Source organism: Melozone crissalis, unplaced genomic scaffold, assembly GCF_028551555.1.
Source record: "Melozone crissalis strain CALT ecotype California unplaced genomic scaffold, PUWL_Pcris_2 ptg000042l_1, whole genome shotgun sequence".
Lineage (NCBI taxonomy): Eukaryota > Metazoa > Chordata > Aves > Passeriformes > Passerellidae > Melozone > Melozone crissalis.
In genome coordinates, this window is record NW_026535820.1 from 61,832,618 (window position 1) to 61,849,084 (window position 16,467).

At 37.1% G+C, this 16,467-nt stretch overlaps 1 protein-coding gene across 1 annotated transcript in view; it reads left to right on the plus strand.

Moving 5' to 3' along the window:
- The window catches only part of CDKAL1 (CDK5 regulatory subunit associated protein 1 like 1), a 377,883-nt gene that overhangs the window by 230,336 nt on the left and 131,080 nt on the right, over positions 1-16,467 (plus strand). Inside the window, exon 10 of the mRNA XM_054284911.1 lies at positions 3,722-3,888. Within this exon, the coding sequence (XP_054140886.1) occupies positions 3,722-3,888 (167 nt within the window). The remainder of the gene's footprint in view (positions 1-3,721; positions 3,889-16,467) is intronic.

Consider the following 16,467-nt stretch of genomic DNA (forward strand, 5'->3'; position numbering starts at 1 on the left):
TCTGAACAATGAATTTGGTGTTTTCCAAGCCTTCATCTTTGGCCATGATTTTTTTGTTTTTTAAATGTTTCTAAGGCGGTGATCAGGAATGGTCAGATTGACTGTCCTCAAGTCTGCAAGACACAAGCATTTATGTCAGGCCTCCCCTTGGCAGATGGTCTTTCAGATTTCTGTGGTGCACTGGGAGAGGTATTTCTGTGGTCTGTGCAGCCCTGCAGGCTGCCATAAGAATTCAGTGTTGGAGGAGGAATCACAAGGAGGTCAGGCAGTTGTTGATAAGCATATGCGGGCTACTGAGAAGGTCAGAGTCAGGGGCCTCCCACTGAAGCAGCCTGCAGAGATTTGTGCTGTTGGAAAAGCCACTGTGGTTCACATTAAAAAATCTGCCAGGAAAGAGAAGAACAAGGAAGGAAGGAGAAGAAAAATCATGAGGATTTGGGGATTGAATTTCATTTGTGCAGTCAGTTATCAAATGTGAGAATTTCACTGGGATTGGTGTCCAGTATTTTAACATCCTCAGATCTTTTTGTAGATTGAAATAAATTCATTTTTCTGATGGAGTACACTTCTCTTCAGTTTGAAGGATGTTTGGTACTGCCAAAACCAGTGTTTACAATAGTGAGATGAAGACAAAGCAAAATAAAAATGCTAGAATAATAATTTCAAATGGTTTCTAAACCAGGAATGCACATATTTTGTAAAAGTGATAGATGTCAGATTTCTTATCTCCTTCGTGATAAGGATTGCTTACCCCACGGAAATGAAATTAAAACCTGTATCAGATAATCTGCAGTGAGTATTGAGACATGTGAGAAGGAATAGGCTCAGAACTTTTTTCATTTGCTTGGAACCTATTCTTTTTCCAACATTTTTCATTCTCAGTAATCTCCAGTTACAGCAGATCAGAGGCCAACTGTTAAGGTTTCTCTTTTGTGCTGGATAGTGATGGCAGAGTGAGAAAAAACTATGATCTGTGACCAAAGGCAGAATTGTAATTACTTGGATATAGCGATAATTGGCCTTAATAGTGTAACAAATGCTCTGAGTTTGCACATCTGAAGCCTCTTGTTTGGATCAATCTTCTTGTTTACAAAATCAGCTTGCCTTTATTAGCACCAAAATTGCCCAGTAACAGAGTGGTGAATGATCGAATGAGGTTCACTGCAAAAGAAAGGAAAAATATTATGTATGGTATCAGACAGTGGATTTAAACAGGTTCCTGTGGAGGGCTGGAGTTTGGAGGGGTAGACCGAAAATCAGAGGTGTTGACTGACTTCATTAATATTGCTTGAGAAGTCTATTGTTTTCTCTTCTTACCTGGTGTAAGTTTAGGCTCCTAAACTGGGGATACAAAGGACTAAAAAAAATGGCCTAAAATCAGTCCACTCAAAACCTCTTTCACACAGTTATGTACAAAGTTGATTTATCCTAATGATCCTCCTTGTAAATATTTATCACTCACAGTAGCTTTCAACCTGAAATTGTACAGGTTGACAAAATGGATCTTCATGAACTTTTTCCTAAAATACAGGTGTTCTTCCCCCTCCCTGCCCCCGGTAATAAGACTGCATCCTTGGATCTCTCAGCATGCGTTATTCCCATTGCTTGTTGTTCAACACCCTGATCGGAGAGCAGATGAGACAGTTATTCCTGCTGTTGCTGATTTACTATTACAGCTGCTTCCTCTTCTTGTGATTTAATTTGAAGTTTCAGCCCACCAGGGGGCTAATGGTCCCCACCTATGCAGCTTTAAAAGCTCGCTGTTGTTTTCCACCGGAATGTTATTTCCATTCCTAGCCGGTGATTTATTTTTTTTTTTCCTTAGTGTTCATCTGGTAACTGTGAGGCAGTATTCCATTAGCCATTTTCATGAAAAAAAAAAGAAAAAGGAAATCCAACCCAAGCCCCATGCAACTCTTTAGATTGAAAGCTTGCCAATGAGAATTACTCTGTTACAGTAGAAACTCAGCCAGTCAATAAGTTTTTTAGTGCTCTTATGGCTGTTGGAGACTCACATAGAGAAACCCAAACTAAGCAAAACAGGACCTTATCAATCATTTAAATTCCTTACATTTCTCTTCTTTTTTAACATACAGCATATAAAATTCACTTCTTTCTTCATGTGTTTCAGGAAAATGTAGGGCAGGCAGCAAACCCAAGAGTATGTTCCATGGTGGGTACTGCCTGTGGTGAGATGAATTCCAAAAACATTAGCAAGTGCACTGAAATCCACAGTGTAATTGTGTCCTGCAGGCAGATTCTGCACAGGGAGCTCAGTTTGAGTGTGACTAGAAACTTGTGACTGCAAATGGTCGACCAAAGAGCACTTTAGGAATGCTTTACACCAGACTTCTCTCAAGATACAAATTGTACATCTCCCTCACTAACCTATTCTTGAAGCAATGCTTAAAAAGTAAGAAGTTTTCCAGTTAACCTTAAATTGTAAAGCATTTTTCATTCTAAGTAATAAATTACCTTGAAAACGTTTCTGTGCCAACAGGATTAACTTTGATGCTCAGCATGGCTTGCTCTCTGCCATTATTGTTGCAGTGTGAATTTAGGAGTAGCAGTCTTGGATTTACATTTTGTAAAACATTTGGTTTCTAGGTTTATTGCTTTTTATGTGATTAAAGTTGGTGTATGTGCTTAAGTTTTCCTCATTTGAGTATAAATTTGTAACATAAACATTTACATTTTCCAATACATTCTCTGCTGGCCCAAAGTGTGCTTTGATGAATTATGCACCTTCTAGTGTTTGGTAATTTCTTTTACCAGTTCATGATTGGTTTTAGAAGTTTAGCTCTTCACTGAGGTAATGGTATCTTATCTTACTGTAAATCACAGGTGTTTCCTTCACACACACCCTATTTTTGATGGCTTATTTCTTGCTTTGGGGTAGTAAGGAAGGGTAGAGGGATTGTATTGCAAAAAAGGATGGAAGCTGGGCAGGCAGGCAGAAGTGGCTGCATGAAACCTCAGTGCTTTCAACTATTGTTAAAGGGTGGTACAATCTCTCTCTTTGGGTATGAGGATATTATTACCAAATACCAGTGTTCGAAGTTGCTATTTACAATAAAAATCAAATGCACTACTTCCTAAGGCTCTGATTGATGGAAAATGAAGCATTAATTGCCAGGAAACAGGTTTTCCCATAGTATCACTCAGTCATGCAGTGGTCACTAACCTTCCAATGCAACCTTAATATTGCATTGCTAATTGCATAATTTAAAGAATACAAGATTTTAATAGTTACTTCAGGAGGAATGTCAGTCACAGTGCTTTACAGCTGGTTTTGCTCACTGGAAGCTTACCAGTTAATAAGCTAACTACTGTAATAACCATTAGTGCAAACTCTGCTTGGGTGATGTCTCTTGCGGTGTTTAATGAATTAGACTCAAAAAATAAAACAGAGTATTAAACTTGTCTGACTTGCTGTAGAGGCAGCACAGAATTAGTCATTGGCTGTGAATGTTAATCACTCCACAGCAATGATAATTTACAGCATTGTTGTAGCACTCTTGTGCTCATAAAATGAACTTAATAACCCACTGCTACCCATGGGATAAGCCTTCCTTCTCCTTCCCTCCCCTTTGCAATTGAATACCCAGTCTGGCTGCATAATAGCCATGTGAAATACTGCATTTAAAAGAGTGAGCAGCTGTATGATAAAATAAACAGCTCTAAAACAGATTTGTTAATTATCTCTTTCTTTTATTCACAGAGGGTGTTTGTGAGATATGGCTGACCAGTGAAGACACAGGGGCTTATGGCAGAGACATTGGCACAGACCTCCCCACGCTTCTGTGGAAGCTGGTTGAAGTTATTCCTGAGGGAGCTATGCTGAGGCTTGGCATGACAAACCCTCCCTATATTTTAGAGCATCTGGAGGTAAGGGAAGAAAAGGAATCATTTATATGCCAACATGGACATTCATTGAGTGAGTCAGCATGGAACCTTATGTGAAGTGTCTTTCATTTTAAGCAGTAGCTTAAAAACACCATAGACTTTAAAATGCATTTACAACATTAGACTAACAGTGTAAAGCCATTTGCTTGACACAGCAAGTTATTGAGATAATAAGATCCTTAAGTAGTTTTGGAATTATAATATTAGTGACATCTCTGGCATGTAGGACTTTATTGTAGTAATGTTCATTTGTGTGTGTATCTAGTGTTTCCAAGAACTAAAGGAAACGTCATTTGCAAGTGATGGACTATGGGATTGCATTGTTCTTCCTGCTGCACCTCAGACAGATATTTCCAGAAACACTGTGTAGTGGTCTCACTCAATTGATGCATTCATTATCCTATTTTTAGCGTGTTTATGACTTCCTTGATAAGAAATAGAGATGTAAGTGTATATCTGTGTTTAAAATAAATGTAACAAAGCAGTTCAATGAAATTAGAAGTATATAACAGTGTGAATTTGAAAGTGTAGCTTATTCATGTAGAGGAGGAAGTGAGTTTCTTCTGAAAGGTAGGTGGGTTTTGATGGATTCTGTCACCAAATGAATTTATTGAAATTCCTAGAAACTATCCACAGAATAAACATAACTGTAAAGAGGAGGAAAAAAGGAGGGAAGGATGTAGTTGAAAGTAAATTTTGTAACCATGTGCATGTTTACTACCCAGATAAGTAGCTGATATCCATGCTGCTTTCCCAAATATAGTGTAACATTAATAGTTGCCCTTGTATTTTCTTAAGATGTCAAGGACAGTATTTTCTCATCAGAGTGCTATAACTGCACCTTTGCCTATTGTGGAAGGATGTGGGCCAGGGGAATCTCATCTTGGTAGGAATAAGCAGGTTTTCACTTCACCAGCTAAAGAATTTGACCTGCAGAAAGTTTCAAGAAACTTGCAAGGTTATTATTTAATTCTTTGGTTTAACATATACTTCACTAAGAGAGGCTTTTAACTCAGCACTCTGAATAGGAGCCTTTAGGAAGCAGTGTAGTAGTGTTTTTGAGAATTTGCATTGTGTCTGGGACTCTCATAACTGCCACAAGCTTGTCTTTTCTCTTTGTATTTTAACATTTTTCAGCATCTTGTACAAAAGCAAATCAAGCTTTTAGCAATTTTCACAGTTAGTTCCTTTGCTTTCATTTTTCATTCACATTATTAAAAGTGTTTTGGCATAGACTGCTGCTTTTGTCACTGCTGGTCATTGTGTGAGTGCTCTCAAAGCTTAAAAAAAAATAGAAAAAACAGTTGCTGTAAATAACAAACTGCTCTTCTGAGATAAGGGGCACCCTTGATATAATCCATGAAAAGTGGAAAGAATGTTGCTTTCCTTCAATCATAGTAAGTGTGAGCATGTCACAAATGTGTGAATTTATGATATCTAGTCTTCCTGTTTCTAAATTTTCCAGAAGGTGCTGTAGGTAGGACTTATTTTTCTACCTGACTCATTTAGGAGAAGTACTCTTATCTCTTCGAAAATGCTTCTTTAGGTGTCATGGCACAGACAGAGGAATTCATGGAAGCCTATTGAAAATGGGTGTCTTGAATGTTGCTGTGTAGATCATGTGTTTGTGTGCAGCAGCAACATCTGCTGTTGCTCATCCTCTTCAGTGTTCCATACACTTTCCAATTTATATGATTTTTCTAAAGATTATTCAGTCACATTTCTGTGTTTCACATGTGACCAAGAATTTCTGGTCTTCAAATTTTGTGACATAATTTTGCTGATTTGTCAAACTAAATTAGAGAAAATGTTTGGGGCTTTTTTTTTTTTTTTTTGTTTTGCTTTCTGCATTTCTATTTAATCTCCTCTTCCAAGCTTACAGACTTTTCTCTGAAGGATCACTAGGGAATGTAAGCAGTCTCCTGTATACGTTTTCACCAAACAAAATAAACTTTTTATAGGCAAAATGCTTTTAACTTTCCAGCTGAGGAAAGGGTAAAACTGTAGTTTGTTTAAAAAACCAAAATTAAGTGAGAAGCTGATTAACCCTCATGTCAGTTGATTAGGATAAAATCCAGATATAGATCTGTTATCTCCTAAGATATGAAGATGTGTTATTCATTGCAGACATCTTTCATTAATTGTTTTAAAAGGTGCTGCATTTTATTAATTGAAATTCCTGATTTTTTTTTAGAACTCGTATTTCTAATTATGATGTTGTTTGGCTTTCTGTGAAAAAAAATTTACCTGTGAAAATGTGTTAATCTTGTGTCACTTTTTGTATGCAATACAAAGGACAAAGTCATTCCAATCATGTATCTTTTTTAGAAACCAGACATTTTTGGCATACAATTGTACACATGCAACGGCTTGGCAGGGATTTGTTTCACTTTCGAAATGATACGTGGCATAGAGCAACAGTAGTCCTCTAAATGTAGAAATTAATTTTGAGATCTGGACAAAGCTTCCCTAGAGACTCAGCCTAAAAGCAAAAATTTTGATTCATTCACTTTTCTTCCATATTTACTGGAGTTTACCTGCAGGTGAGAGTGTTTCATCTGCCTCAGTGTCTGGGAATCAGTTTCATAGTCTCCACTAAAAAGTGGCAGCCAACAGCTCTGCTGTTCCACTGATGGAGGCCAGCACAGGGAGAGGAAGAAGACAACTTCCCTTGGGCCAGGAGTGGTGGGAATAGAGCAGAGCAGGGGACAAAGAAAAGCTGTGAGTGCTTGTAATGGGCATTAAGGCTCTTATGCTGGAAGGCTTGGTAGATAAATTTAGATATTTGGTAGTGGCTTCACTACCATATTCTGTGTTTTCCTCATCTCCTCTTAATACTTCATACTATGCACTAATGTAAGCACAGACATCATCTGTAGCTAAAGAAAATAGTAGATAAAAATCTAGGACTTAAGATTGTACCCTGAATAATTATGACAAAGGATTTTTGTAATGACATAGGTTAGTATCCAGCATGCCAAAACACATCTAATATTTTGAATGACTATAAAACATTGCATGGTTCCAAATATAGCTTTCTTTTTAGACAAGAAGACCCAAGTGAATGCAGAATTTCTAATTTGAAAGCACATGTCTGCTTCTCATCCCAAGACTATTCATGCTACACAAGGCACTACTACCGCCATATTTACTGAATAAAAAACTGAAGTACCAAATTCAAGCACCAACAAACAAACACAAGTATAGTAAGGATTTTCATGAGATTAACAGTATCCTCTGAAATGACAAATATCTCCAAGTACAGAATGGCATTTATCTGACAGCAGTACCAGAAGGCATGGTTATGCTATTTTAAATCATATGCAAACTTAAACTGACTCCCTACCTGACACAAACTTGAGTTTGAATGGCCACTGGAGTACTGCATTTTCCAGAGTGCTCTCACAGTCTTAGCAGTCTGTTTGAATGGATACAGCATGAAGCATATAACTTGCTTATTTCAAGGTTGGTCTCAAACTGAGATTTTTGTGACACGCCCTTGCCCGGTGTCTGTCCTATCTTAAAATGTTAATGCAACATGATATTGAGGAAAACTTGGGATTTTATATACATGGAAGAAAATTTTAATAAACAGACATAGAGTATGGCCAGGGAAAAATAGTTTGCCCCAGATTTTTTGTTTTATATAATGTGAAGGAGAAGTGTTAGAATCTATTATATAGTCCTAGAAAAACCTGCAAGGAGTGTATTTGTGTGTGGTTTCCCTGTGTGTTCTTGCCCATATGTCTTTGCACAGAGCTACTGCTCTAGTTACACACACTGCCAGATGTCAAAGATTTTATCACCCCATGGTATCAACATGTAGTAAAAGCGCATAAGGAATACACCCTGCTTTAGAGGTAACTTCCAGACATTTTTTCCCCAGTCATATTATGAAGCTACTTGCTAGTGCTCTGATGAGAGTGTTTAACATCCACTTCCAGTGACTGATGGAAAGGGAGGGTTGGGAAAAATCCATTAAAGCAATGGTAGTAGATAAATTATGAATGGGAATTAGTCTGAAAAGTAAAAAATAAGGCAAAATGTATAGCAGCTTGAAATTAATTTTCGTGGCGTAGTGTTAGATAGTGATTTTGCCTTGACTATATTTCACTTTTCCTTGGGTTGAAACTTAATTTTCTTTTTAAGTATCCAGGGCTGTGTCCAAATCACAAGGGACTCTAGATCATCCAGACTGTAAAAGGGCAGGGACTCACATCTCAGCCTTAGCTTGCCTCCTTTGTGATTTAACATAATCCCAGAATTGTCTGGGATTTTAGTACAGCACTTTCTGTGAGTGATGGGATGCTTCCAAATCTGTATAAAGGAGGCAGTTCACACCTGCCATTCCCGTAAGTGCTTAATTTCACATGACTAGATGAGTAGTCGTCTTTGTCACCTGTCAAAATGAGTCTGTCTCAAACCATACTATATGCCATCTGTGGGCTGTATCTCCGTTATTAATTCAGGACATTTGAGTGATACACCAGCCATTGAGATGGAGTCTGCATGGCAGCAGAGCCTTTAAATGCAGAAGGTGTGCCAAGTGTACCACGAGTTGCAGTAGTATTTCTTTGCTCTTTTGCTTTGATTTTTCGTGTCAGCTCGGTGTTTGTGTTTCTTAACCTCCTTGAAGCTGATACCCTACAGATGGCTCCCTCAAATGTGCCCTGACACAGCACATAGGAAATTGTTACAGTATTACAGTAAAATTACTAATTCACTTTTCTTTTTTCTCTGTTGTCCTTTTTTTCCTCTGAGTGCACCAAGCATTTTTGAGCGTTGTGCATAAGCTCAAGTTTTGAATAACCTCGAGTGTAAGCTGATTTGAAATGCATTTAAAAAGGGAAAAAACATTCCGCAATGGCAAATAAAAGGGCAGCATAATTTCAAGAATTAAAAGGACTTTAGGGCATGTATTTGCTTTGTTTCTAGTATTATTTTTTGTCATTTTCATAGACTGCTGCTTTTGAAAGTGCCAATTAAAATCTGTTGATTTGACCAGAAAAAATGAAAACTGCAGCATACATTTAAATAAATGAATAGTTAAGCCCCTGACTTCTTATTACTGTGAGTTTTGTAGTGTTTTGTACTCAGTGGACCATGCAACTTTTTCTTGCTGTAATTACAAAGTTGTCTCTATGCAAACTGTGTCTGTTTTGCTAGCAGTATAATTGAAAGGAACCTCAGATACTAAAGGGAGGTAGATGGGGCAATTTCCTCTGTCCTCCTAAAAAAAATAAAAGGTGAGGTATGAAGGGATGTTTACTATTTCCTTTGGTATTATGTTAAATGCTTGTTTGTCCTATGGAAGCTGTATATGCATCTTTGCTAACTCTCTATATTCCTGCTTTTTATTTTTTAGTACTAAAATGGTCTGTCTCTCCTCTGCTTCCTCTCAAAGCATTCTTTGTCTTTGGGGTTTTCAAATATAGCACATTTCCTTTAAATTACTTCTTAAGACATAGTGTCATGGGAACATGAGCTCACCCCAGAGTCAATGTACTTTTTTATATTATGGAGCTGGGAAATGGATGAATCTCTGCTGTGCTTTGGGATACATTTTGTCATGCCATTTTCTCTAATCTAGAATTCTAACATCACATACACAGCAGATCCTAACGTCTGTAAATGCTTGGTGACATGTTCGTTTCCAGCTGGTAGAATATGATTTGGCTTAATAAATGTCAAAATAAGAACCCATTTTACTCTTCCTGAAGGTTTTATGCTGTATTTGTGAATATTGGGTTCTCTCAAAAACCTTAGCAAATTGTGAACTTTGGACAATAAATGCTTCCTTCCAGACAACATGGAAGGGAATGTTTGTGTTGTTGAGAATGGAGCTCATGTTCTTTATAACACTAGTAGAAAAAATGCTTTGAGATACATAAAAAACTGGCTTTATTTATGCAAAATTCAGTTTTTTATCACAACAGAATATTTTATGCATGCATCTATTGCTCTTCTATATTTAATAATCTGTGAATAAAAACTGGTATTGCAAAAAGGGGTTAACATTAAGTAGCACACTGCTTGACCAGTTAAATCTGTGCATATTAGTTGTACCTTAATTATGATTTGCTCGTATGAATGTTGCTCTTGCTTGTTAGACTGCCTGAGAATGAAGAGTATTTAAATGCAGACAGATCTACACTCAATCTTGTGCTGAGTGTCAGGCTGTCAATTACTTACAATACTGTCTCATCCCAGCAGTCCTTTGGAGCTGGAGCTTCTGGTGAATTACTAGCAGAAAATAAAAATCACCAGTAATTGAGCAATATGTTAAAAGAATGGGAAATGCATATATGGGATAGTGCATTTGTGCTAAATAAAAGCAGGATTTTTATCAGTTGCCATGCACTTCAGGGCACTGAGGTAGAAGAAGCTATTGTCAAACTTAAGGCTTGCATAAAAAACTGTGCCATCTTCTTTTAATATTTCTGCATTCATTGTTAAACAAATAGCATCTCACTTTCCTAGTTATTTATATTATAATAAGAAAAGTTCTACCAACTACTCTCCATGCTGTTTCAAAAGCTTCTATTTAGTTTAGATGCATAAACCCTTTTGTTTTCTTTGATAGATGAGCTGTCACATTCCCTGTGCTTTGCAGCATCATCTACATAATCTTCAGTAAGACTGCTTGCTTCGTTAGGCTTTGGCATTTGTTAAAAATAAAAAAAGGTTGATTTTCTTGAGGTGAAGATTTTCTTTAAAAATGAGAAAAATAAAATACATTGTGTTCTAGAAACTTCAATAAAACTGCACAGTAATATTTGCTTTGTGTTGTTGTACCACTGTTAATCAAGGAAAAGATGTAAAATCTCTTCTCATTCTTGGATTCAATTGGTTTAGCTCTGTTAAATGGCAAGGGTTATTGAAAAATGTGAATTCTATGATATAAATCTCATCATTATGGTTGCAATATTTTTATTCTGTTTTACTATGAAATTTAGGTCAGCTCACAAAAGAAAGTGATAGTATTTGCCTAAAGGTTTAAGTTTTGATTAAAACCTTCCAGTGTTTTCCTTCCACTGGAACCTGCTAAAGCAGTTGCTATTTTAGATCTCGTACTTACTTCTTTGAAATGAAGGGAAACAATAGAGAGGCTCCCTGCCCCGTCTAGGTACAGATGAACTCTGGAGGGGTGTGCAATTCATTCTATGTCTTCCTTCTGAGCAGAAACCATCAATTCTTTTCTATCCTATGGGATTCTCATTTTTGAGCTGGAGAACAAATTCATAGTGTGGATGAAACTAGCAATTCATTTCACTCATTCAGCTTTCTGAAGACAAAAAGGTAGTGTGACAATCCTACTTGCCTATTGTGCGTGCCTCTCTATGCTTTAATTAGTTTTCAAGGTTTTATTAGCATAAAGTATGATTGAGACAGAGAGTTATTTGAAGTAGCAGTGTGCTGTTGCAATAAATCACCTTTTTAGGGACCTTCCCAATAGGTGTTTCTAATACATATTGAAAAAAGGAGTATTAATTTACTTCTGGAAAAAAATATTTCATTTGAGGAGTGCTTAATGATGAGAAATTAGGGAGAACCATTGAGAACATTTTTTAAAAAGTGTATTTTCTTGCATGTCAGAATTAATAATTTCACAAGTAATTCGTATTAACACTCTGGTTGGCTGGTTTGAAGTCATTAAACCATCGCTCTAACCATTAATGAAATATACACTTTACCTTGAAATTAATCAATTTTTGGAACTGGATAAACAGCACTCTGAAGCTCCACAAAGGCTCTTTAGGATTGTAACGATAGCTGCAGCAGCAGTAACAATAACAGTTCTCATCTTTGAAAGCACTGAACCATTTTCCTGCATGGTGCACAGAAATCAGTGTGGTATAACGCTGAAGGTGCCCCTGAATCCGCTCTGTTTTGGTGAGGTGGAGACTCAGATGTGCTTGGGCTCGTGGCTCATCACAGGCTGAGTAATAAGCAATCCACCCAATGGAGATGGATAACATTTTACCCAGTGTAAAGTCAGTCTGCTTTAATATTGGAAGCAAATTGTGATAGGGAAGTTGGCTTGCTTATTGTGAAGAATTTCAGAAACCAAGGTTTAAGATGTCTTTACTGGGAGTTACTGGTTTTGTCAGAAAATATGAATAAATGGTACTGTGCAAGAAATTTATTTTTATTCTTGGATATAGCATGTATTAATCTTAGAAAGAACCATATCTACCTGTTAACAGAATAGAACAATTCTTGATATTTTTGTATTTAGAAAAATAAGTACCTAGGTTAACAAAATTAGGTACCTAGCGTGGTTGTGTGTGTTTCCTTTGTGCACTGACTCATGGGAAGAGATGTGAAAAATTTCAGCTGAAGCTGTGGACTGTGAAATGCAGTTACTGTATTGTGATGTTATCTGAATATCACTTCTTGTGCAGGAACTCGAGTTAGCTTGTGCTCTTGTTTAATAAAGGAAGATGTGGCAAGCTCTTCAGTGCCTATTAGGTGATTTTGGTATGGCATGGTTTGCCTTCCTTTTTTTTTTTAAGAGATTAGGCTTAACACGTATGAAGCTGTGAGGGAGGAAAAAGTAAAAAGTTGCTTAGCTAGCCATGGTTTGTCTGTTTTCTGAGGCTGGAAGCAGCAGAGAGATCCCACACCTAGGAGAACAGCTGGGAACAGCTAGGGCTGAGCATATGACTCTCACAGCTAGTTTTCCTATCAGCAAATCACAGCTTGCAGTCTGGTTTATATCCACTTCCAAGGGTGGCCTGAGCTAATACCAGTTTTCTCTTTGGTAATGTAGAAGGCATTTTTCCCATATGGCAAAACAGATTTTTGCCCTCCATCTGGCAACTCAAAGATTTGATTTGAAGGTTCAAATTACATTGGCTAGAATTGCATGGGCTTTTAACTGCTCCAGTGTGACCTGCCTTTATCCTAATAACAGGATAAAGACCTGAGCATGTCATGTCATGTTACATGGGGTAGGGATTGCCTCTAAGCTTGCCCATCATGTGGCTTCAGCACATCTCCCCCAGTTTGTGCACAGATGAGGGAGAGGCACTGCCTTCAACCAGTGTCCTCAGGGACATCCCACATGTTCTTAGTTTTTTAAAGCCCCATTGCTCACAGGGGGTGAGAAGTGGGGGAGAGTTCTCTGTTCATTTGTTTAAACAAAACTGCTATGGGTTTTCCAGACTGGATCATAACTGTGTCGTCATTCCCGTGCCTGCATCACAAGATCACATCTGTTCCTGAGCTGCACTGCAGCAGAGGAATTTATAAAATGAGCCACAGCCACTTGATTTTCTTCCAGACTGTGCTGGTGGTAGCACGGCTCAGCTTCTGAAAGACAACAGTCAGCAGACACCCCTCGTGACATGTCCCAAAGTAATATCTGCCACAAAGGGATGAAGTTTTGAGGGAGTGCCATTTTGTCATGTTTCCATATGGACAAGGATTTCTTTGGGCTTCACTGCTGGCAGAGGACAAAATCCTTTTGCTAGCAAGTAAGCTATTCACATTATCGTGACTCAAACACAAGACAGAATTCAAATACTTGGATTTTTGCCTGCTTTAGGTAAGGGGAAAGAATTGCTGTCTGAACAGCTTGCTGGTACTGCCATAAAGATGCAGAGATATTGATGTTTATTGTGTCCGCAATTTTCTGTGGTTGCACATGGTGTCACTGCAAACAGGAGGTGTGATTTTCTGGTTAGGTGGTTAAATCTGTGTATTGTAATTGCTAGGATAAAATACACTGACTAAATAGAAATCTTTCTAGTAATGTGCTTTGTGTTCTAATGTACTCCAGCTGCTAAGGACTGGAAAAAAATATTTCATATGTGATCAGTATCCTGAAGGATGCTTCACATACATTGTTATTTTCCAAATGTAGATGACGCCTATTTTTGTAGAGTCAGGTTAAAACAAATTGTGCAACTTTTTGACCTTTTAGTTCCTACATGATATTTCATTTTTGTGTAGTGCATCCCTTCATTCATAGACACATTATCAGATTCCAGGGAATAGCAAGAAAAGGCAATCAGCCGTTTCAGTCATGTTGAAAGACAGAAAGTTTCTTTCACAGTGATACAGTTTCAAAACGTTGTTCATTTATTGTTTCCAGATGGAAATAAAATTATTGGTTTTTTTTTTTCTAACTGAAACATGTAATTATACCTAGTAATGCAGAACACTTCAGAAAAAAAATAAATGTATATAAATATAGAAAATCAACAGGAAATAGATGTTAAGCTTAGAATGTTGAGACATGATGAAGTAAAAATATGCATTAGCCCGTGATGTCCTTCAAATACTCTTTGGGATATTAACTAATAGTTTTATTAAGTGATGAAATCTGATATTATATGTGCAATCTGTAGTATGGGAAAATCTGTCAGCATTGACTAAGTATGACTGTTAAGTGCAGAGTAGTTGTAATTTAATCAAACCTATGTGGCAAAGAACTTCAGTGTTATTTTAGTGGTAGGGAGGATGAAATATAAGACTGGAACAGTCTTACCTTAAAGCTACAGGTCAGAATGTGATATTTCTATCTGAACAGTGCAAAGTTTGGAAGATTGATTTATCCAGATTTCTGATGCAATCAAGCAAAGCTTTTGTTTAATTCATTATTCTGTTTCCTTCTGAATGGCTCATTCAGAATTTCTGGTTATAAAAGGTAAATTTGAGACCACCGGTAGAAGTGAGTGACAATGAAAGAGTGGGTCATCAGGTGTTTCAGTCTTGTGTTTGGTTTGTCTGAATAATTTGTGTTGTGCTAAATTCACAAAGTTAATTGTTACAATTCTCAAGTACCTGCTGGGGAATCAGTTTATCATTAGGATCTTTGATTCAAAGCACATGCAGTGTATTTTGTGTACCTTTAGATACAAAAATCAAGTAAAGAAAGAAGTTCAAGTATAAAGAGCTGTTTGCAACCTCCTCATCTCTAGAAGGAGCTTTGAGTGTCCATAAGATCCCTGAAACCCATGACCACAGCATCTAGGCTGTGTTAGTGTTCCCAGACAGACCATGTGTGTATTGCATGTGAATTTCTGCTACACATGGCATGCTATTTACTCTCTAAAGAATGCCAGTTCTTTTGATATGGAGTATCTTTCTGAACCAAAGTGATGCAGTGGAATAATCAATAATGTTTTTGAGCTTACAGCTGTAGCTTTTACTGTATGGAGGGATCTGTAGGGATAGTTGAAAAGTTCAGATAATTAATGCCAGGCATTTTACATCCCACTGGTACAGAACCAAGGGTAATTACTTTAAATGACAACAGTTGTGTTCTTAATCCTGAAAGTTATCGACAACAGTGATCGCAGAAAACATGTGTTTTCTTTCTTTTACATGGGGGATAACTGCAAGAAGCAATTCTGATTAGTCTTGTTTAACACTGGATGGTGGGCACTATTGGTTTGGTTCCTCTTACAAGAAGTGCAGTCAAAAGCTCCCTCTTGCCCCCTGAAAGAGATCAGCTGTGAGACCAGAAGGATTCTACATGTTACTGTCAGACCAGCAGCTAGTGGCTTTGGGGTTGGTTGGGTGCTTTGGTTTTTTTGATTTCTCTGAGTAGGAACATTGAGATTTTAGAATTTGATTTTCATTCTTCACATTTCACCATAACATTTGCATTGTTTAAAGTGAATATGAGAAATAAAACCAACATTTTCATATAACTAGAGAATTTCCACATTTGTGACTTTAAAAATCAAAACTTCATGGTAAAACAAGGTAGGGTTTTTTAAGATCAAATATTTCTATCACAAACAAACAGACACAGTGAATCTGTTTGGGTTTTTGTTCTATCAGATGTTTCTCAGCCTTACAAAAGCTGGAATAAAATAACGCTTCCATATCTAGAAATTCTAATGATTTATTACTCTCAAAAAGAATTCACAAACTGATCTCATATTAAAGAGTCTGTTATTCAGAAGATGAAAATTTGAGAGGAATGGCAAAGAATTTTTTTTCCTATGTCATAGGGTGAGTTTTTTAAGAACTTGGAAGATTTAGAAGCACGTTATGAAACATGACTTTCATTCATTCCTTATATCATCATAAATCTGTGTTTGAAAACTGAATAAAGTACTTGGAACCAAGAGATAAGCAGAATAATAGGCTTGTGGTCCATAGCTTGATTTTCAGCTCATATTTTCCATATTTTAGAAACATATTTGATTACTGATAAACAGAAAAGTCACAGATGACTACAAGGATGCTTCATATAAATTACATTCACAAGATTTTCTAAAGCTTAAAAAAAGTTTCCCACTTCTAGGTACTTGTACTGCACAATTTCATTTTTGAAAATATGTTCTAGCTGAACATCTGCAATTATTAAGGGCACAGATAAGTACAGTTCCATTTGAATTGGACACAAAATCCGTGTGGATGCATGGTGGCCTTTTCTTCACTCTTTTTTTCATGAAACCAGCTACCTCCAGCTTCCACTGAGAGCCAGGTTCACTGCACACAGCCTTTCTGTGTATCAAATTGTGTGCAATTCTGTGTATCAAATTGAGTTTACATACCTGAGATGGAGTAGCTGTTGCCTTGAATAATGTAACCACTTCT